General features: G+C 45.4%; 1 protein-coding gene across 2 annotated transcripts in view; it reads left to right on the top strand.

Annotated features, from left to right (window-relative positions):
• Window positions 1-6: 6 nt before the first annotated feature.
• The window catches only part of FMNL3 (formin like 3), a 50,447-nt gene continuing 28,948 nt past the window's right edge, over window positions 7-21,505 (top strand). For both annotated transcript variants that reach the window (XM_019662288.1, XM_019662287.1), the window contains exon 1: window positions 7-403. In XM_019662288.1, the coding sequence (XP_019517833.1) occupies window positions 278-403 (126 nt within the window). In that variant the 5' untranslated portion in view covers window positions 7-277. The remainder of the gene's footprint in view (window positions 404-21,505) is intronic.

The raw sequence follows: 21,505 nt of genomic DNA, 5'->3' as shown, positions 1-21,505 counted from the left end.
CGGGGCGGCGCGCCGAGAGCCGCAAGGCGCGGGTGTGAGCGAAAGCCGTGGCTGTAGTGCCGGGTCGTTTCTGTGCCACTGTCCGCTGCGCCGCCTCTGCCCTCGCCGAGCGCCATCGCCTGCGGGACCCCCGAGGAGCCCCTGGCGCCCCCGATCGGGCGGAGGAGTCAGGACTGGGATAGCCGGCGCTGAGGGAGGAGCCGGGTCCAAGCGGTCGAGCCCAAGGCCCCCGGGCGTGGAGGTGGGGGGCTGAGGCCCCCGAGGGGGCCCCGCGGCGATGGGCAACCTGGAGAGCGCTGAGGGGGGCGCGGGTGAACCGCCCTCTGTCTCCCTGCTGCCGCCGCCCGGCAAGATGCCGATGCCTGAGCCCTGTGAGCTGGAAGAGAGGTTCGCCTTGGTGCTGGTGAGAGCGGAGCCCAGTCTCTTTCCCCTCCTACTGCCCCCCAGGTCCCAGCGCCCCGTGTGGGACTTGGCCTCAGTTCCCCCGTCCGGCCCACCCCTTCAGTCAGGGCTTCCGACAGACCCCGGCCTCCAGTGCCTTTTCGGGAACCTCTGAGCAGCCGCCGGCCGGCCCGGACAGCCCTATCGGGGACCTCCCCACCGACGCCTCAACCGCTGGATGCTTAGGAGAAAGGGTCCCCAGCTCGGGACCGCCCCAGGATCCAGACTTCTTCCCTCCTTTCCCTGCCTTCTGCTGTCCTTCTTACTTCTCCTCGCTTCCCCTACAGTCTCCCCGGGTCCTTAGAATCCTCATTCCTAAGTCTTGGGCTGGTGCGGGGGAATTCAGAAGCTTGGGGCCGGCCCACTCCTCACCCTGAGTCAGGGCTCTCTGACTGGGGAGACCGCCTCTCGTGTTAACATGGAGGCTTTCCAGGGAGTGGGTCCCACTCCCAGCCCGGACCAGATGTTTGAGGGAGAGAAGCGGGAATGGGGAGGGGGCTGGCAGCTCTTGGAGGGGGTGGAATAAAGAGGGATGCCATTCTACTTATTTTCAGAACGGCCTGCAGGCATCCTGCAAAAGTTATAGTGGGATTTGCCTAAAAGGGCTGAACATGTGGATAAGCCATTTCACTAGTGTATTTTTCCAATTGAAACAATACACAAACCAACCCGCCCTCCTCCCCTTTTATGTCAAGCCTTAGTGGCTGGCTTGTGTTCCTTGCCTGTGCTTTTTAAAAAGTCTTTTGTAGGTAACCAAATGATCTGTACAGATGAGTTTTTAGAGCTGACTTTGGGATTCTGCTTTGGTGAGGGAATTGGACATTAATGTCGGTGACTCTGAATAGAGAGGGGCTGAGATGGTATCACTGGGATGGAGCCTGAGAATATGTTGGAGCTAAAAATGAAGCTTTGGAGAAAGAAAGTGAACTAGGTGATGGAATATTTGCTAACGGAGGTAAAAGACTTGGGGAAATAGTTCCCAGTTCCTCCAAGAACTCTCTGAGAGGCAGTGTTAACGCTGCCATCATTGTTGGTATGGCCTGAAGGGCTGACTTTGCCTTTGCCCATGAGGAGGGATAAGTTGTGGACTTAGCAGCCTATTGGATTTCATCTGCCTTGGAATAGGGAGATTAGATCTGTTGGCATCAGTGGAGCTGTCTAGAGATCCTGGCCTCTCTGAAGGTGGAGAGCCTGACATCCGTCCACTGGTACCACAGCCAAAGCAGAGAGGATGCACGGGGGTCCAAGGGGAAGCAGTGTTACTGGCACCTCTCTGCCCACCAGCTCTGCGAAGGGCCAGAGGGATCTGGGCCACACATCCTGTGCCCCTCTGAATTTCCCCTAGCTTCCTCATGGGGAATGGAGTGAGTCAGTGATTACTAATGTGCTGTGGCCATCTCAAAGGCTGAGGAGGAGAGCCTGGGATTCTGTGCTCTTGAGAACAAGAGCTCAACTGTTGGGAAAAAGAGTGGGAGGGAATCTGCCTCCAGTGGGGGTATGAAAACCCCCAGTGATCTGGCACAAGGTAGCCTCAGAAATTGGAGAGAAAGGGATGGTCTGAGGTGGACTGGGGATGGGGCTGCCGTATGTAGGGGCTGCCAGGGCATTTGTTGTGAGAACTCAGAACTGGAGTTGATCATGTCTTCCTTGGAGCTTGGTTGATAAATTTGTTTAGTTGGCAAATTGATGGCTTAATATCCACAAAATGCACGTGGTGTCCTGATTACTAGCCAGAGCACTTAGAGAGCCTAGGTTAAGCAGGGGACCAGACCACCCACTTGCAAGCCTTCCTTTCTATATAAAGTTTTGATTTGTTTCCTTGTGGCTTTTGTTTTGGTCTTATTTCTGTGTGCCTGAGCTGCTGTTGATGGGGGGTTGGAACAGGGCAGGCCAGGGCTAGTTAGTTGTCTTAGAAGAGAAGGGGATTTTACCTCAACTTTTCCAACACAGTTCTTTTCTGGGGGCTTTTAAAGATCCCTTTTCCTCTGGTCCTGAAACATGCCCTTTGTACTATCCTTCAGGAATAGTACTGGCTGTTGGATGTTTGACCCTGGAATAGGCTCAGGTATATTTCTTGCAGTCAGGAGAAGCAGAGTATAGTAGAAAAAGCAAGGGCTCAGTCTTAGCAATCGTCTTAACTTCTCTAAGCGTCATCTATAAATTTTATAGATTTACTAATCTGTAAATTGGGGCTAATAGTACCTTTCCTGATGGGACTGTGAGAATTAGGTGAGCCTTGTATAAGGCAATTGGCACCCAATATAGTACTCAATATAGATTAGCTGCTTTTCTTGATTGTGTGAGTCAGACAAGCTGCTCCTTTTTCACCCTTTTCTTTCCCAGATTGTCAGCTTCACTATGATTGATTTGCTTTCAGAAAAAGCCAAATAGTATTTGAGGGTTTTGTCGAGGTGTCCTATTGGTGTCCTGGTTAAGCATATGGACTTTCAAGTCAAAATGGGCTCAAATACTGGCTTCCCACAGTGTCCAGTTAGAAAAGTGTTTGACCTCAAGCAAGTTACTTAATCTCTTTGAGTCCCAGTTTCCTCTTATAAATGGGGATAAAAATAGTATTTGCCACATGAGGTTGTTGTGTGGACTTAATGAAACTGGAAATGAAGTACTTAGAAGAGTCTGGCATCTACTATATGCTCAGTAAGTAGTAGCTTTTAAATTTGTAGCTCTTAGCAATGACTTAGCAATCTGAGACCACTTGTGTTCCCAAAAAGGGATTTGAAGTTTAGAAATCCGATGAAATCAATTACCTCATTTTATATAGCCAATCTCAGGGTTATGTCGTTGCCGTCAGATGGAGGGCTTCCCCAGTCGCAATGTATGTATGGAAACTCCCTTGAAAAGCACCATGGTTTGGGGAAGTTGTATCATTGCTGAGTCAAGACCAGCGGCTCCCAGCTTTCTGGTGCAGACACATGATCTGACCCATGGCCTGTCAGCCGAGGTTGGAGAGCTCGAGGTCTGGGGCCATGAGTTGATTTGTTCAGTACATGGATCCCAAGAGTCCTAACCCAGCCCAGTGCTCTAATCCAGGGCTTCCCTACTGGCGTGCTGGGATACTGATCCCCTCATCCCTGGGGGCAGCTGAAGTCGCCGATTGGTCCCCTCTGGCCGGGATCAGCTTTCACCATACCCCGTGTACTATACAAATAGTATTATTTTCTAGGTATGCTCTCATATGAAAAAGGTTGCGAAGCTGCTTTACGCTATTTCCTTGGAATCCTCCCTATCTGAGCAGCAGCTCCCATTCTGTTGAATATTGAGAAGTTTAGGGATGGCCAGTTATTGGGGGTCCTTTTTATTAATACCAGAATGAGAGCTGATCTCTGGTCTGATAAAGCCACAGTCTATTTTGGTCCCAACTATATTACTGTCTACCCTCAGTTACTCAGAAGCTAGCACTCTGGCCAGTACTAGCCTTGCCTTAGAAAGGGAAAACAGATGACCCTAAGGGCGTTGAAGGGAAAGCTCTCTGCCTTTGCTGTGTTTCCACCCTGATTTTTCTCTTTGCTGACTTATTATAGACTGAAATGAAGTTTAAAGGTTCTGATGCCAGAAAAAGCCCTGGATAGCCTTCAGGAGGAGGCTCTTAGGGCATGGGGGTGGAATTGTGTGACAGGCTGTCCCTGCCCTGGCTCCTCCTCTCACATTTCCCTGGTGATGACTGAGGACTTGGGGTTTTGCTATAAGTGTAACTTTGATGTAGGAGCTAAGCTGGCCTGGGTGCTAGTTGTCTAAGAGGCTTTGAGGGGCCTCCTTTGACACAGAAAGGGGCTGGGAAAAAGTTGGACTAAATATCAAGTTCCAAGTAGCCATCGTGGAAATTGTTTCTCTAGCTCTGGAGATTTTGGTGAATTAGTTCAGGCTGGAATAGGACTTGGGGGAGGGAAAGGGCCCTTGACAGCAGCAGCTGGTCACAGGAACCCCCTCTTGTTCAGAGACCCCACTGAGAAGACCCTAGGCCACAGAGAGAAGATCCTCATTCCCTTGACCTTCCCCTATGCCCTTGCCTTAGACTGGGGGAGGTGTGTGTATGTGTGTGTGGGGATGGTCTGATGGAATGGACTCCTTGTCATTTGGGAATGTTTCCATTGCTCAGAGGGAGATTCAGGGTTGTTTCCCCCCTCCCCGCCTTTTTCTCTTAAAGCAATACTCAATCTCTAAAAAAAAGTATGGGCAATTTAGAAAGAAGAAGATTGAAGATTTAGATTGAAGAACATCCATATTTTCTTTAGTTCCTTTACCAAATGGAGCCAATGTGTTTTAAAAATCCAGTTTTTAAATTTTATTTTATTAGTTTTCCCGCACTAATCATTGTAAACATTTTTAAATGCTTGTACAATGTACAATGGGCCATCAAGTGAATGTACCATTATTTACTTAACTACCCCCCATTGTTGTAAGTTGTTTGCTTCTGTTTGCCATCATTAACAATGCTGTGATGAGCATGTTGGTGTACAAAGCCTTTTCAATATTTAGAGTTTTCCTTAGGAAAGAAACTCAAAATTGAACATGCCAGTTTGTAGGATATGGTTTTAGGTTCCTAAGTACACATTTCCAAATGGTTTTCTAAAAAGGCAGTAATGCATATGAGTGTCCTCAAAGGAGGATTGAGAATAGCTTCTTTTCTCCTGATTATGAAAATAATGCATGTTTATTAAGCAAATTTGGAAGTAAACATATTAAAATCACCTTTAATCTCTCTATCTACTATTGATGTACCTACATATTCTAACAGGATTATATTGTGCATATTGTTTTGTAAACTGATTTTTATTTTACTATTTTAAGCATTTTCTCATTTAAATATTCTTCAGTATCATGATTTCATGGCTGTATAGTACTCCATAACATATTTTATTACTGCCTTATATTTCTCTCTCACACTCGCTACTATGAATAACCCTGTGATGAATATCCTGTGCATAAATATTTGTGTATTTCTGATTATTTTCTTAGGATAAATTACTAGAAGTCAAATGATTGGGTCAAAGGGTATATGCTTTTTAAAGGCCTTTGAGAAATATGCCTTCTAAAAAAGTTGTACCAGTTGGCTTTTCCACTCATAGTGTGTCTTCCTTTCTCTATGAGCTAACCATTACTGGATGATTTAAATTTTTTTTTTAAAGATTTTATTGGGGAATTGGGAGAGGGAACAGCATTGGGGAATCGGGGAAGGGGAACAGATAAATTGCTGTCCTTTTGTTCTTCAGTCTAGTTGTGTAGGACGTCGCTTCACTGGCCCTTGTTGGTATTATTATTGCGCTCTTTTCGAATGAGGCAGATGGGTCGTCAGCCACTGGGCGGTTGCTCATGGCAGTTCTGGCAGCTCACGCCGGCTGCCGGCCACTCACGGTAGCTTTACGGCAGCCCACTGCAGCTGCACTGCAGCCTACGCTGTCGCTGGCAACTCATGGCAGCCCAGCTCCAGATCGAGCTGTTGTTCACCATCTTAGCTGTAGAGGGCACAGCGTCACTGGCCCTCATATGGGATCTGAACCAGGGCCCTACTGCTCAGAGCTGGTGTCCCAAGCCAACTCTTAACCAACGCGCCACTTGGCCGGCCCGGGTGATTTAATTTTTAAAAAACCTTTGTCAATTTCATTAATGAGAAATGGTATCTTGTTTTACTTTGCATTTCTTTTGACATTTTATAGTAAGTGTTTTGACCATCTTTTGTTTATGTTCTTTGCTGTCGGGGATTTATTATATATACATATTTCTATGTAATAAATGTATGCATTTTCCACATTTGTTCATTATAAAATATTTTTCACATATGAAAGAGCTTATGTAACTGTTATGTAAGATTAAAATAATAATAAGATGGACACCAGTGTATCCACTGTGTGTTCTTAGAATTACTTCCTGCCTCTTAAAATTTTTTCTCCCTGCTGTCTTATCTGGAATGAGAAAGCCCTTTAGCTCAGGACTTTTTGGGTCTGTTTCTGCAGCTGGGACAGTCCAGGTGGCAGCCACACCAGTGCTTCATAGTTCTGTCTGTGGGGAAACTACAGCTGGTGAGAACAGGAACTGGTTGTGGTAGAAATAGCTAATCTTCAGTGAAGTGAAAAAAGAAGCCAAGGTGGAGAGGAAATGAGACCACAGATCCTCCCCTGCCCCTGAGTTTGCCTGGGAAGGCTGACTAAAGCCTGGGCCCTGGTTCTGTGATCGAGACCAAAGCATCTGCCCCAGAATTGACTGTAGTGGGCCCAGGAGACAAAAGCACTGGCTGCCTGAAATTCATGTTATCTGGTCAGCCTGGCTGGTCACCTTCATTCTGGGGAAGCATTTTGCCCAAGTCTGAGCTGAGCTGAAGCAGTGCCAGGGAAAGGCCGGGGGTTCATTCCAGTTCGGAAGTGCACTTCAGAGAAGAGGAAGGACCTTTTTCTTTGAAGATAAGAGAGGGTGCTATCTCCACGCAGCTCCCCCCTACCCTGAATCTCTCTGGGTACTTTAAGGCTCCCTCTTGGAATAGCACAAGATGGGAACTTAAGGGTTTTAGGTTGTCAACCATGAAGAGAAGTGGATTCCAGAACAGAGATGAGCTAATTGGGTGGCTAGAATTTCTGAGTTCCTATTTCCAGTCTCTTTTGCCTCCATTGGCAGAATCACATCTTTTTATCTTGTTTTCCTCCTACATCAGAGAATAAGCCCCTCTAAGAAAGATGTGGAGGTGTCAGGCTGCCTTTCGATCCTTGAGATATTCTGGTTGCCTTTGCCGCTCACCCTCCTCTCTACTTTTTTTTTTTTTCAAATTTCAGAATCCTTTCCCCAGATTCTCTTATGTTTTCTGTCTTCCATCATCTCACAACAAAGTTGTGGGTTGGGGGTTTGTGTGTTGGGTAGAGGAGGACCTGGATAGGGTTTTTTGGGAGCAGTTTTCCCCTACCCCCAGCGTTACAAATATGCATACTCTTTTCAGTTTATAACGTACTTTGAGGTTCTTGAAAGGTGTTCTAAATAATGGTCAGAACCACAAGGGGTTAGCAGAATTATCTATATGACAAATTTTGCCAGTAGAGGAAGAGCTGGTGTATACCTGTAATGGTTCATTTCTTGTCCTCATCTCTTCCTCTTGCTCCTTCCCCACCTCTTTTACCACCTTTTCCACCCTCACCTAGCATTGTCACCTGGGCTGGGATTGGGCTGGTGGCCTTGCCTCTGGGTCCCTAAAACTGTTAACAGGGAAGGTATGTATTCTCTTCCTCTCCTGCTTTCTCATTTCTACTCAGATCTAGACTGGAGAATGTCACAGCCCTCCTTCAATTGCTCAGCCCCTGTTTAAGTAACAGCTGGGGATGAGCTCGGTGTTTGGGGACTTTAGGAGATGGTTATCATGTTTTAAGGACTGCCTGCAGCTTAGAGCAGACGTAGTCTCTGCTCAGTTTTTACCAGCTTCCTTGTAGGGAGCTGGGGAGCCAATCCCTAGATCATCTGAGTGTTTCCCCTGAAACCTGAAAAAAAAAACACAGCAGTCCATTCTGGGTGGAAGTAGTTGGTTTGAGACTCTTGGCTCAGGATGATTCGAAAGAAAGAGCATCAGTTTGGAGTCAGAAGACTTGGGTTCTGATCCAGCTTTATAGCCTTTTCTTTTTTCTGGATGCATGACCTTGGGCAAAACCTAGAACTTTTCTGAGCTAATTTTATCTTTTATGAAATGGGTGATGAGAATACCTACCTTACAAGGTTTTGAGGATGTTTAAAGCAGACAACATAGTGAAAATACTTTGTAATCTATAAAGGTTCTACAGATATTAATACATGTTTGTGGCATATACATACATTACCTACTACACCACCTCTGTTCCCATAAGGTAAAGTGGCTTTCAACTGGGGGAGGTATTGTCCCAGCAGGGAGTTTTGGGAAACAAGTGGGGATGTTTTGTGTATCACACTGGCTGGGGAATGCTCCTCGCACTTAGTGCCTGAGCACCCGGGATATGAACTGCCCTAAGGTGTAAGGTCAGCTTCACATAATGGAGAACGATCTTGTCCACCATGTTCATAGCGCTCCTCGTGAGAAGCCTCTTCTACTAGTCGGTACCTCCACTGTCTTGTGTCCCAGTTGGGGGTGGAGCTTCAGGAGGAGTACAAGTGAAGGCAGAGCTGTAATTTTGGGTGCTTTCTTGGTTTTCCCATTTCTTCTTACACCTTCAGGCTAAAGGGACCTCTTTTTAGTACCTCTATCTGTAGGTTTAGTGCCGGATTCCCTCTGCACTGTGGGTTCCAAAGCTTTTTCATTAGATATTTTGTTCACGATAAAAGGACTGCCAGAAATACAACTTCTAAGATGCTTAATCTTTGATTATATACATCTATATAGATTTGAAAATGCATAGAAAATTTTTTGGAAAGATACAAATAAAACTGATAACAACAGCTACCCTAAAACTTACCTAGGAGCAGCGCGGGGTACATATCACTGCTGACCTTTGCCTACCCCCTGGCTAATTCCTCAAACCAGAGTAAAAGTTCTTTTAGTTTGGGAATATGTTTGCAATATCTTTCAACAGTGCTTCTGAATCTTTTAGGTAACAGATGCTTTTTAAAATCTGATTAAACTTGTGACCCCTAATCCTCCCTCCCCTCATGCATATGTGCACACACAAACACACACACAGTATTTTGGGGGTTTAAAGCTCATTCTTGGATCTGGGAATCCCTGGCTTTGAGCCTAGAGGAATGGGGAAGTAGAGATGGTGAGGAGAGGCCACTGCAGGACCTCCTTGATGCAAACAGCACTCTTGATATAAGGAGAAGAAGCCCTGGGTATCAGTTCAGATACAGTGATGCCTCTGGTGGATCCAAAAAAAAGAGAGCTTATTGAAATTTGGCCAATCCCCATTCGGGGAGATAGCCTAACCTCTGGACATTTTGACATAACTTTGATAAGGACACTTTGTGATGGGATCTGCCCCTTTGAGCTAGACCCTCAACCTCCGGGAACATCTAGGTAGGGATGACAGGATGTACTTTGACAGGCCAGGGGAACCAGTGGCATCCTTACAGCGGGACCCAAAGGTTATAGGTCATATCCTGTGTTTGGAGGTACTGCCTGCTTAAAGCTGCAGCCTCACACAGGCTTCCCAGGGTGTATTGAGAGGGAACTGCAAACACCCAGTCTCCAGCTGTTACTTCTATGCTTAAATCCTCTGGCTTTCTACCTTACAACAGCAAAACAAACAACAACAAAAACCCTACACTTTTTTTTTTAACTGCTCGGAATATTTCATACTAAGATTTTTGAAGAAAAATTCAAATCTTTTGGGGCCTTACTTAGTATGAAACAAAGTTTTCTTCAGGGCAACATTAAAAGGGTTTTGTTCTGGGTGGAGTCTCCCATCGCATTCTTTTAGGAATGGCTTAATTTCTTGTCTCCACCAAATGCCTGGATTTAACTTGTTTGCATTAAGGAAAGAGAACATTTGTTGGGTATATGCCACATGCTTTTACATTTAACTTGACAACAACTCTGTACGGCAGTAATTTCACTTCTATTTTACAGGTGCTAAAACCAGGGCTCGGAGGGGTTAACTAACTTGGAGGAGGTCTCAGCTTAAATGTCATTTAGAGAGGCTTTAAGCAAAACTTTTTGGTTAGGTATTTTGTTCATGCTAAAAGGACTGCTAGAAATACAACTTCCAAAAGACGCTTAATCCTTGATCATATATATAGATTTGAAAATGCATAGAAAAATTTCTGGAAGGATACAAATAAAACCGATAACAATAGTTACCTTTTGGGTGCAGGGAGGGAGCCATAATGGGAGTAACAAGAGCGTCAAAGGGAATTTAGCTTTATACTGTGTACATTTTTTACAAGGAGAATGTACTTATATGTTAGTTATATAATTAAAAGTTAAAGAAAAACTTCTCAACCTCACTAGAAATTAAGGAAATGCGCATCTAAACGATAAATTTTTTATACTAATTATCTGGGTGAAATTTTAAAGATTGACAATGTCCATAGTTGTCGTTAATGGTACATTAATACACTATTACTGGTAGGGTAATTTGGTGTCGGCATTAGAAGGCATTTTATAGGGTCTCTCAATTTCAAATACCCTTTAACTCAGCCATCCCACTTCCAGGAAACTGCCCTACAGAACTGTTTACACATGTCCATGAAGGTACGTGGAAAGGATCCTCAGAGCTGCATTGTTTAACAGTAAAAAACTGGAAATAACTTGATTGTCCATTTCCTGCCCAAATATATTTCCTTTCCATTCATCTAGTTACTCAAAGCAAATACTGGGAGTTTTCCTTAATGTTTCTTTCTCCTTTCCCCATGCTCAGTCTGTCAGCAAGCCTTGCCAATTCTATCTTCAAAAATATATCTCAATCTACCCATCTCTCTACCTCTACTGCCACGGCCTCTGTCCAAGCTAGTATTGGCTCTTGCTTGTATTACATTCAGCCAACTGGCCTCCAGTTTCTTCTACTGCCCCTTTCTCCATCCTCCCATCCATCTTCCATAAATCAGCCAAATTTAAATTATAAATCAAATAGCATCATTCCCCTGCCTAAAAACCATTAATGGCTTCCTTTTGTACAAAAAAAAAATCCTGGCCTTGGCCCTTGATTGCATTATTTGGCTCCTGCTGACCTCTTAACCTTACTTGCCCTCCTGTTCCCCATGCTCCACATTAGCTTTCAGTTCAGGACAAGCTCCTTTCTGTCTCAGGGACTTTGCACAAGCCATTTCCTCTCCTGGAATGTCCTTTCCTTGGATCTGCAAATGGCTCTGTCCAGTTTATACTTCAGGTCTCAGTTTAAAAAATGCCACCTCTCAGAGAGGCCTCCCTCCCTTATTAGTCTCTGTCTTAGCATGCTATTCATTTCTTTTGCATTATATTTTATTTTGAAATTTTTTGATTACTTGTTTATATTATCTGTCTTCCCAGACTGTTGACTCCACGAGGGTGGAGACTTGACGTATGCTTATCACTGTACAGCCAAATACCTGGCACCGGGTAGGCACCCAATAAATGGTTGTGGCTGATGGGAATCTCGAAGATATGTGTACGTGTGTATACATATAATCATCTAAAAAGGCAATTAAAAGAAGACTATACATAGTGCTTTATCTGTACATATATCGAAAAAAGGCCCTGAGAAATCAACACCAAGCTGATAACTGTGGTGACCTATGGAAGGGGATGAATAGGGTTGGGGGTTGAACAGTGACCCTTTTTTTTCTACATGCTCTTGAGTGCCTTTTTCTTTTTTTTGGTAATATGTGCTCATGTATTTATTCCTTCTGTAAGGGAAAAGGAGGAATAAAAATAGGAGAGGAGGACTCAGTTTTTATTGCAAAAAAGAAAGCCCCTCTTATTCTCTGCACTAAGGCAAAAGAAGAGAGCAAGAGGGAGAAAGGCCACCAGTGGAGTCAGCATCTGGCCACAGCCCTTTCCCTGCCCTGTGCTGAGCTTGGCACTAGTTCTCAGAATAGAAAGAATCCTAAGAGATGCTCTTTTGCCCTGAGGCTGTATTTTAAATTCTTAAATGTAGACATGATCCCCCAGACAAGCCAGGCTGTATATTTTTAGCCTCTTTCATTTCCGGGCCAGTGAAAGCTAACCGTACCTCTAGCCTTAGCAGAGCTGTAGCAGGTGAAGTCAGCAAAGAGAATACACATGAGTTCTGAGCTTCAGTACAGCTAAGCTTCTCAAAGTCAAGTCAGTTCAGCAGCCCTGACCCCCACGGAAGCCACGTTCTCTAGATTCTTGTCTCCCAGGAATACCGATAGCTAATCATTTTAATAGCTGACATTTATTGAGTGCTAATCTCATGCCAGGCACCATGCAAAGCTCTTTATATACATTATCTCATTTAATTATCACAACTCTGTGAAGTAGTTATTATCATCTCCATTTTATAGGTGAGGAAACTGAGGTCCAGGGAGGTTAAAAAGCTCATTTAGGATTACACAGTTAGCAGGTGATGGGTATCACACAGCAACAGACACAGTAGAATTGGAGAGTTAGGGAAGGGTCAGCATAGGATCGCTACTCGGGCAGTGCTGTAAGGAGGGCTTGGACTTGACTTAGGCCTTAAAGGTGACAGGTATGGATTGCGAGAGAAAGAGGCTGTTGTAGGCCAGAGCATATGGGAAGGGATTAAAGAGGCGGAAGGAGCCATCATGGAAGAAGCCAGCTGTATGCGGGGCAGCCAGGAACTCTGCCTGCTGGGATAGAAGAGTCCTGTTACAGACAGACAGGTGAGCTTGGATCAGAACGGATGGTCAATTCTCAAGAGTTTTGTCTGAAGAGCCCCTGATTGTTAGAAAAGGCTGTGAAGGCCTTCCTGCCCAGCTTTCAACAGGGAATAGAGATTAGCTGGTAAACGGTTCCTGGCCATTCATGGGTTTGTTAATGTTGAATGATTGCACTATGTGAGAAATAAAGGCTAATCCTTACAGGTTAGAGAATCAGAATAATTTGCTTTAAGTAAAACTGGATAGAAGATGACCCCACAGCTTACCTCTGAACCGCAGAATTCCAAAACTATAGAAGCTTCCATTTCTAGTCACCAAGTTTTGGTCTAATTCTTCCCTTTGCCAAATCTATCTTGCCTTCCTTTGGAGTGAAGTGTTGTCTTGTAGTAAATAATTTGTATGATTAACGCTGCCTTGTTCATGGCAGCTGCTCAATACATTTCATTGCATAATAACAGTGTCCAATGTTTGTGAGCCACTTTCCGCCTGCTCGTGTTTTCTAGCACACTGTGTTAGAAAACACAGTAGGGAGTAGGGGGGATGGCCCCCTTTCCCAGCTAGTCATCCAGACCAGACACCTGGGAGTCACTCAGGGCTACTTCTCTTCTTACCCTCTCCATATGTACTGTTACTGCTATAGCTGTCCTCATCGCTTGCCTAGTCTGTTGTAATAGACACCTTAGTGGTCCCTCTACTCCAGTCTTGCAGACCCAGCCACCCCAATTCATTGTTATAGCCACATGCAGTGATTCGGGGGAAGGGTTTTCTAGTAAGAGAGAACAACCTATGTAAGCCTTGGGGTGGAAAAGAACTTTGCACATTGGAGGAACTGAAGGAATGCCAGATTAGTTGACAAGGATGCTAAAGGGATGTCCGAGAAGGCAGAAGAAAGGTGAGCGGGGACCAGGTTATGGGGACCTTGTCAGCCTTGGTACGGAGTTTGAATATCAATTGTAGGGGAATTGACCATATTTGCTTTAAAGTTTTAAGAGCTCACTATGGCTGCTCTGTGGAGAGCCCTGCAATCTGGCTGCACTCTGGGCAGCATGTTGGCCTGAGTGACACTAGGCTCTTCACTCTCCTCTGCCTGGCACAGCTATCATGCCCTCTGCCCTTTCAGGTTTGACTGGTGCTCAGCCCTCACTCCTGTACCCCCACTCAGGCTAGAAAGGGCAGTGCCTCTGCTAGGCTAGTCCCAGTGTTTGGCGTGCCTCCCGGTGGCCTGAGCCTGTAATTTGGTGGATTGGCTGGTTACAAAAATAAAAAGTGCGACCTATAACTAAAGCTGAGTGGATTCAGTAAAGAGGGAGCTTTTAATTTGCCAAGGTCCTGGGCTGTATTTAACTGGCAGAGAAATGTGTCTCCTCCCTGGGCACTGCTCCATTTTCTCCCTTTAGTGCCTGCTCTGGGGCAGGTTAGGGTTTGTGAGCCTGGGGGTGAGTGATGGGAGAGGTTAGGGAGATACTTAGAAGGGATGTTAGGGTCCAACGATGGGTTTGCTGGGGCTGCCTGGGAAGTCGGCATTATTCAGTCTTCTTACGTAGCCCACTGGGATGGAAGTAGAGTTTTTAAATGTGTGGTTGTGTGATCACTCATTTATTCATTCAACAAAATTTTATTGAGTATTTACTCTGTATTTTAGACATTAGGGATACCATAGTGAAAACAGACGAAAAGATCTGCCCCAGAGAGTTCACGTTGTTGGGGAAAACAATAAACAGGTATATAATATAATGTTAAGTAGCAGTAAGTACCACAAAGAAAAAGAAGGTAAGGGGATGGAGAGTAATGGGGGCAATATTTTAGATAAGGTGACAAGGCAAATTTTGGAGTTGAGGTACAAGAGAAAAGCAAAATAGTGAAGGGCAACTCTCTGTGGACTCTGGATCCTCGCCCCCAACGTTTCTCTGGGTAAGGGGGCTCCCCATGGCGGCACAGCCAGTCTGGGCTGGGGTCAGATCAGTGCTCATCTCAGGGCCCAGGTGGGCCCCAGTCAGAGCCTGTGGTTGCCTCTTCCCGGCTCCACTTGTCAGAACTGTCTGCAGGGCTGGGCAGGGTGCTGATTAACTGTAAATAGATACTTGTGTTTCCAGAGCTCCTCAAGCCTGATTCTCAAGATTTCCTGAAGTCACTCTGTGTGTTCTTGGCTAGAGGAGGAAGTCTGGCCTGGGAAACTGCAAGGAACGCAGGAATTCCTCCTGCCTGTGGCTGGGTGCTCAGCCTGGCCTTTGGCAAGAGCTTTGGGGCTCAATGCATTGGGATTTGAATCCTGGCTCTGCCATGTATTAGCTCTGTGACACTGGGCCAGTGCCTTTACTTCCTTGAGCCTCAGTTTCTTTATCTGTATAATCAGAATAATACTCCTTAGCTTCTAGGGATTTTGTGAGGATTAAATAGCATATGTAAAGGATCCAGGGCAGTGTCTGGCAGAGTGGGTGCTCAATAGATTTTAAGTAGAAATTTTCTAAGATCACTAACCTCTTGAAGTCAGGGATTTGATACTGAGATGCCCACTGAGAACGTTAAGAAATATGAATTATTGTTGTTGGGTAGAGACTGGTTCTTTGTACCTCAGAGTTGTAAAATTACTAAACTGCACACCATACATTAGTCGCCTTGCCGTTCTTCTCGGTGATGTTGGCCTTGTCATGACCTCTTCACATATCTTAGGACCTCCATGAACCTGTGTAGCCCTTGGCCTGCCCTTTTCCTCTCTGGTACAGCCACAGAAGGACTGGACTTGAAAAGCCTCCTGGACTGGTGTGTTTACTAAGGCCAGCACAGCCAGCATGGGCCTGCCAAGGCTGAGACCTATGCTCCTGGAACTGTATTGAACTCTGGGGTGGTGGAGGCCATTGTTATATGAGCTCCTTTGCAGACTGGAGATCACACACTCCCCTCCCCTCAATGCCAGCCCTAGAGTGAGGCCCAGATAATGTACTCAAATGGATGGATGACAGATCGCTAACTGGGAAAGAGTATCTTCGTGTAAACCCCTTGTGTCCAGAGTATGCTTGGGCTTCTTACTTTGGACAGACTTCTTGTTTGTGGTTGTGGTATTTTGTTTTTACTTGCCGCTCAGCAGAATCAGCATCACGCAAGCACTCATTATCCTCAGGCCCTGGCAGTCAGGGCACTTGGTGAATCCCTTGTAAAGTCCTCACGTCTGCACATTATTTTCTGATGTATCTGGCATGAGTTCCAGCTGATGGTCCAATAGCAGCTATTAGTTACTCTTTGGGCTTGGCTAATTACTGCGGGCATCATGGGTGACTAAGGACTTAAGAATCTTGTGCATTTATGGGGCAACAGGTCCTGGTGAGCTCCCAACACATTTATTGTCATTTCCTCAGAATATCCTTGTTAAAAGTTGTGAGCATAACCTCGGGAATTGAGGGGTAGCCAGTTAGACAGTGTCTGTTGTCATCTGGCTTCTCAGCCGATTCCCTCCATAAATTGTAAAGAAACCACTTAGTATTATACTTGTTGCCTACAGATGCCCAAGGAAATGTTAAGATGGTGTCCTAATCTTGCAAAAGCAGTACCAGCTGCCTCTGGTTGTCTTAGAGGCAAGAGGGCAGAGAGCGTACCACAGCCTTATCCTCTGGCAGGACAGGTGAAGATTCACATCAGTACCCTGTAGTGTGAGGGCCCCTGAGGCAGAGAACTGAGAATGGTTAAGGTGTCATCTTCCCTGCCTGGAGACAGGGAGAGGGACACGATACCAGCTCTTAGAGACTTGCCGAGTGCAGTCTGGTGTTCATTCACTCAGCAAGCATTTATTGAGCACTTAGAATTGTGTTTAGTGCCAGAGAAGTAAAATGACTAAGATAGTGTCTGCCCCAGGAGTTCAGTCTAGAGGGGAAGACAAACACATTAAACATATAATTGCAATGTACAGCTTAGGAAGTTTAATGGTACAGATCTGCAGAGTGTTGGGGAGCATAGGGGAGAGGTGGAGCCAGGGGAATGCTGCCTGTAGAAGGAAATCTCTGCTGGCTACAAGGATAATTAGGAGTTGGAGAAGTGTGGGAGAGATAGCATTCCAGGTAGAGGGGCCAGCTTGGGCAGGGACATCAGGGTGAGACAGAGCATGATGTGTTCAGAGAATCCACATGCAGCTGCTTAGGGCTGTTGGAGTGTGAGGTGTAAGGCAGAGAGTGGTGGGAGCAGAGGCTGAAGTGAGAAGGAGGGCTTTGACTGCTGCGTGGAAGGGGCTATACTTCATGCTTTTCATGAGAGAGTGGCTTGTTTAGGTTTTGAGTTGTGGGCAGGTCAGTCTGGCAGCTGTGGGAGAGAATCAGAACTGGAGGTGGGCAGCTGAGGGGTGGGGCTGGTAGTGTGACGCCAATGGGAGCCTGACCCATTGATGGTGGAGATGATGGGACAGAGTCAATACATACATAAAAAGGTTACATTTTGAGGACTTGATGACTGATTACATTTCACATTGGGAAGGTAGAGATAAGGGAAAAGGGAGGAATTCAAAATGACTTCCAGATTTCTAGCTTGCTAGATTAGTTAGATGGAGGTACCATTGGTTAGGAGAACACAGGAATAAACGGAGACGGGAAAGCGATGAGGCCAGTTGGAGACATGTGAGGTTGCAGAGCCTGTAGAAGTCTGGATGGAAGGTCTAATGGGCGGTTGGATATTTAAAGCTAAAGTTCAAAGGAGAAGTCTGAGATAGAAATGCATACCTGAGAGTCACCAGTGTCTACTGGTGGATTAAAATTTGCGGCTGAAAGATTCTCATGCCTTTCTCTATATTCCCACAGATAGCACAGCCCTTCAGTGACTGGGAGGGACAGACAACCCCCAGGACTTATGCAATGCCACAAGGAGAGAAGCGGAGTTGTTGAGGAGAGTAAATTAGTTGAGGGGGCCAAAAAAAGACATTTGTGGCAGAATCATACCTCAGGTTTGCAGACCGCAGTTTTAACCTGAGGAAGTTGGGCGACAGTGGGGAAGTGAGGGATTTGAGATAAGGCGGAACATGAAAGACAGTTTAGCAAAATCTCCTCCAAAACGTTACAGGAGTTCTCCCAGATCACTCAGCAGAGTGTCTTAGTGACTCAATTCTGTCTCCCTAAATCCTGGTCCCCGCTTTTCTGTGAATACCCTCGGTGGCTGTTGGTGTCTCACTCTTCCTTTTCAAAGGGGTGTGTGTACAGTTGCTCTAACCTGAAAATTAATAAACTTATAAATGAATATGTTTAACCTATACTGTTCAGTTACCTCTATATATGTATGTATTTTAGAGTACTGTGAAATTGTATTTTGTCTGTGTGCTTAAAAAGCTAACTGGAGTCAGCTGCAACTCCGGGAGCAGCTCATCCCCATTACAGAGCCCTTCTCCTGTGCCAGGCACCGTGCAAAGTCCTTTTCATTCATTCATCCCTTCACTCAATTCTTATAAGAGGTAGATATTATAATCCACACTTTATAGATGAAGAAACAGGTTCAGAGAAGTTCAATAATTTTCCCACTAGCTCATGAAAAGCACCAGGATCCAGATCTAGGTCATCCCTGACTCCCAAGTCCATGCTGTTATCTGTAGCATCCTGAAGGTTTGACATGCCATTCAGATAGGAGGGAATTGTCACCATGTGGTGTCCAAGAGCACAGTTCCCTTGTCGCTTTGCTCTGCATGGTCTCCCTCTTACTCTGAGATGGAAGCCTTGAACTTCAGGTGTCCAGCACACACTTCATTCAGCTGGTTCCACCCCAGTTGTGCTGAACAGGGAAGTGCTGTTTAATGATCAGCCAAAGCCTGTCAGACAAATCCAGGTGGGCCTTCCCAGGTCAGAAATGGAGATTTGTTTTCTTAGTAAGAAGATGGCAGGCCCTGGTAGAAAAAGCCATGTCCTGGCAAAAGTTATGTTGGAGGCCACATATCTGGGTTTGAATCTGGGTTCTGCCACTTACGGTGTGACCTCAAGCCAGCTGGCCCAAGATTCTTAATTCTCTCCCCAGTTAAACAGGCATAATAATGTTTACCTCCAGTGGTTATTGAGAGCAGTGAGATCATGTGAGAAAAGTGCCTGGCATATAAGAGACGTTCAGTAATGTTTTCCTCCCCCTCCGTGGACCTGAGTGAATATGCCACTTAGGACACCAGACATTGTGAGAAGCAGAGAAGATATGGGGTCTCTTTGGGTCATGAGGTGGGAACTCTCAGAAGACTAACTCCAAAGAGGATTTTTTTGCTAGCTGGAAAATCAGATAAGATGTGAAAAGGCTGGGACACTCAAAGATGGAGTTGGGGTGTACGCAGCTATGACCTCTGTTGTCGAGCTCTGGTCTTAAAAGACATGAAGGGGGACAATGTTGGGAGGATAGCTCATGGATCAACAGCAGACAGGGATCATTATGATTCCTCCCCTAGAGGACAGGATCGTTGAGGCTCAGGATAGACCCCCGTTGGAGAGCAATTGAAAAAGCCAGGAGAGACAGAAGACTTGTGCCTCTCGCAGCTATTATGACTTGTGACAGATGTGTGCCTATGCTGGGCCTCAGTTTACCCTTCCATAAAGCAGGAGTTATGCCCCTCCCATGGGTAGTCTGGAAGTAGGAAGGGATTCATTAAGTTTTATGGTTTGATAATAAGCTCCTGGACTTACAGTGAGACTCCTGGAAAGCCAGAGCTGGGTCCCCAGCTGGTGCATTGGGTGGAATGGAGTGCTGCCCCCAGCCGGCCTCTGCTGTCCACGTGGACAGCCACAGCATCTATTAAACTTCTGTGCCCCAAACATCCGTGTCTAGGAACAAGTGTGTTCAAGGTCAAGTCTGTGTCCTCACAGAACTTCCAGTCTAGTTCAGGAAATAATACAGAACGTGAAAGGTGAATAACAATATGAAAGAGGAGTAAATCTTCCATGAAATGTTGTAATTAAAGGGTTTAGCACAGTGCCTGACCCAGAGTAGATGTTTATAAGCCATAGTTTCCCCTTTCTTTGTAAATACGCAAGAGGTACCACAAGGCAAAACAGGTCTTCCAGTTGGCACAATGCATGATACATCAAAGACGCTAGAGATCAAATATGATTGTCAACAGGAGGTTAAGGGCCGTAAACCCTGCCACAGTTCAGAGGAAGAAGTGTGCGAGGTCTGTGCTATTTGGGGAGGTTTCATGAGGAAGGTTGATTGTATTGGTCTGAAGGATGCATATAATTTGAACAGGCACAGAGTGGGGCTAATACAATTCATTGTCTCAGGGGAGGCATTGAGTGGGGATACAAGCTCAGGCTTTTGGGTCACACCTGGGTTCAAATCCCAGCTCCACCACAAACTGGCTATGTGACCCTGGACAAGTTCCTCATCCTTTCAAAACCTTTGTTTCCTCACCTATAAAATGGGAATGATCATAGTCCCAACTTCATAGGATCGTTGTGAGAATTAAATGATGTAATTCATATAGAGCCCTTATCACAGTTCTGTCAATAAATGTTAGCTTTTGTCATTATTACTATTTTTGTTTTGATGGTAGTATCACTATTATCCTACTTATGCCCACCTCCTTACCTTAGTTCCTAAGACCCTTTGTCATCTGGCTGTTCCATGCCTGCTCTAATGTCTTCATACTACACTTTTCATTCCGTTACCACAGATCCCTTAGCGACTCCTGGGCTTTTTGTGGTGTTTTATGCTTCTACATGTTTGTAAATGCTGTTTCCTTGCCTAGATTATCACCCTCTCCCTCTTTTATTACCTTTACCTGACCCCCTCCTGCTTGATATTTAAGATTACACCCTGTACCGTTTCTTCCAGGAATCCTTACCTGACCCTCTGTCCAATTAGATGTTTCCTCCCAGAATACCACAGTGCCACATGCTCCTCTCTCACAGTGTGCTGTCTACACTCACCCCTGGTTTGCTTGTCTACCTCGCCCTCTGGATATCAACTTCCCGAATGTAGGGATCCTGCCCCATTCATTTTTACAACCTCAGCTCCTAGGTTAGTGCTTGGCATATAGTTGTTTTCCAGCAAAATGTTGAATTAAAAATTCAAACAAATAAACAAAAAAAATCTAGCATTATGTATGTATAACATTTACTACCTAGGTTCTGATTTAAATGTGTTTCATATATTAATATGGTTAATCATCATAGCAACCCTATGAATTAAGTACTATTTCTACCCCCATTTTATAGATGAGGAAACTGAGACTCATGGAGGTTAAATAACTCTCCCAGGGCCACACAACTAGTCAGTGGTGGCCAGGATTCATACCAGGGCAGTGTGGCTCCTCATTCAGTGCTTTAACCACACTGTGAGATTTGTGATAGAATATTTATTGAACGCCCAAGAAAAGGTAAAGAGACATTAGCCATAAATTGCTACTCCATGAACACATGTTAAAGGCATTAGTACATGTGTGGAGACACTGTTTGGGAGGAGAGGGAAGGTACAGCTTACCACTCTCACTTAGGAAATGTTTGCTAGAGAAGGTGAGATTTCACCCCATGAACTGAAGGAGGGGCATGGCTGGCAATTGGGAAGGAGATGATCTCTCTGGGGTGTAATGGAGTAGAGAACTTAAGGATGGGAGGAAGAGGAATATATTATGGGGACATGCAACTTGCCCCACCTTTATTGAGCACCTACTACAGGGGTAAGCTGGTGGTGATCCCTGTGCCCAGGAGCCTATAGTCTAGCAGGCTATATAAGAAGATGAGTCTGGTTCAAGAGTAGGGCAGATGAGCGGTGTAGATTTATAGTATGAACTAAAGTACAGAGTTGAAACTCAGAATGAGAAGTCTGGGAGTTTCCTGAGGGAGAAGCAGCATATAAGGAAAGCAATTTGGGCTATAGAACAGAAGGTAGATTA

Source organism: Hipposideros armiger, unplaced genomic scaffold, assembly GCF_001890085.2.
Source record: "Hipposideros armiger isolate ML-2016 unplaced genomic scaffold, ASM189008v1 scaffold_371, whole genome shotgun sequence".
NCBI lineage: Eukaryota > Metazoa > Chordata > Mammalia > Chiroptera > Hipposideridae > Hipposideros > Hipposideros armiger.
The sequence above is the reverse complement of the archived record's forward strand: the minus strand, read 5'-3'. Positions and strand labels throughout refer to the sequence as shown.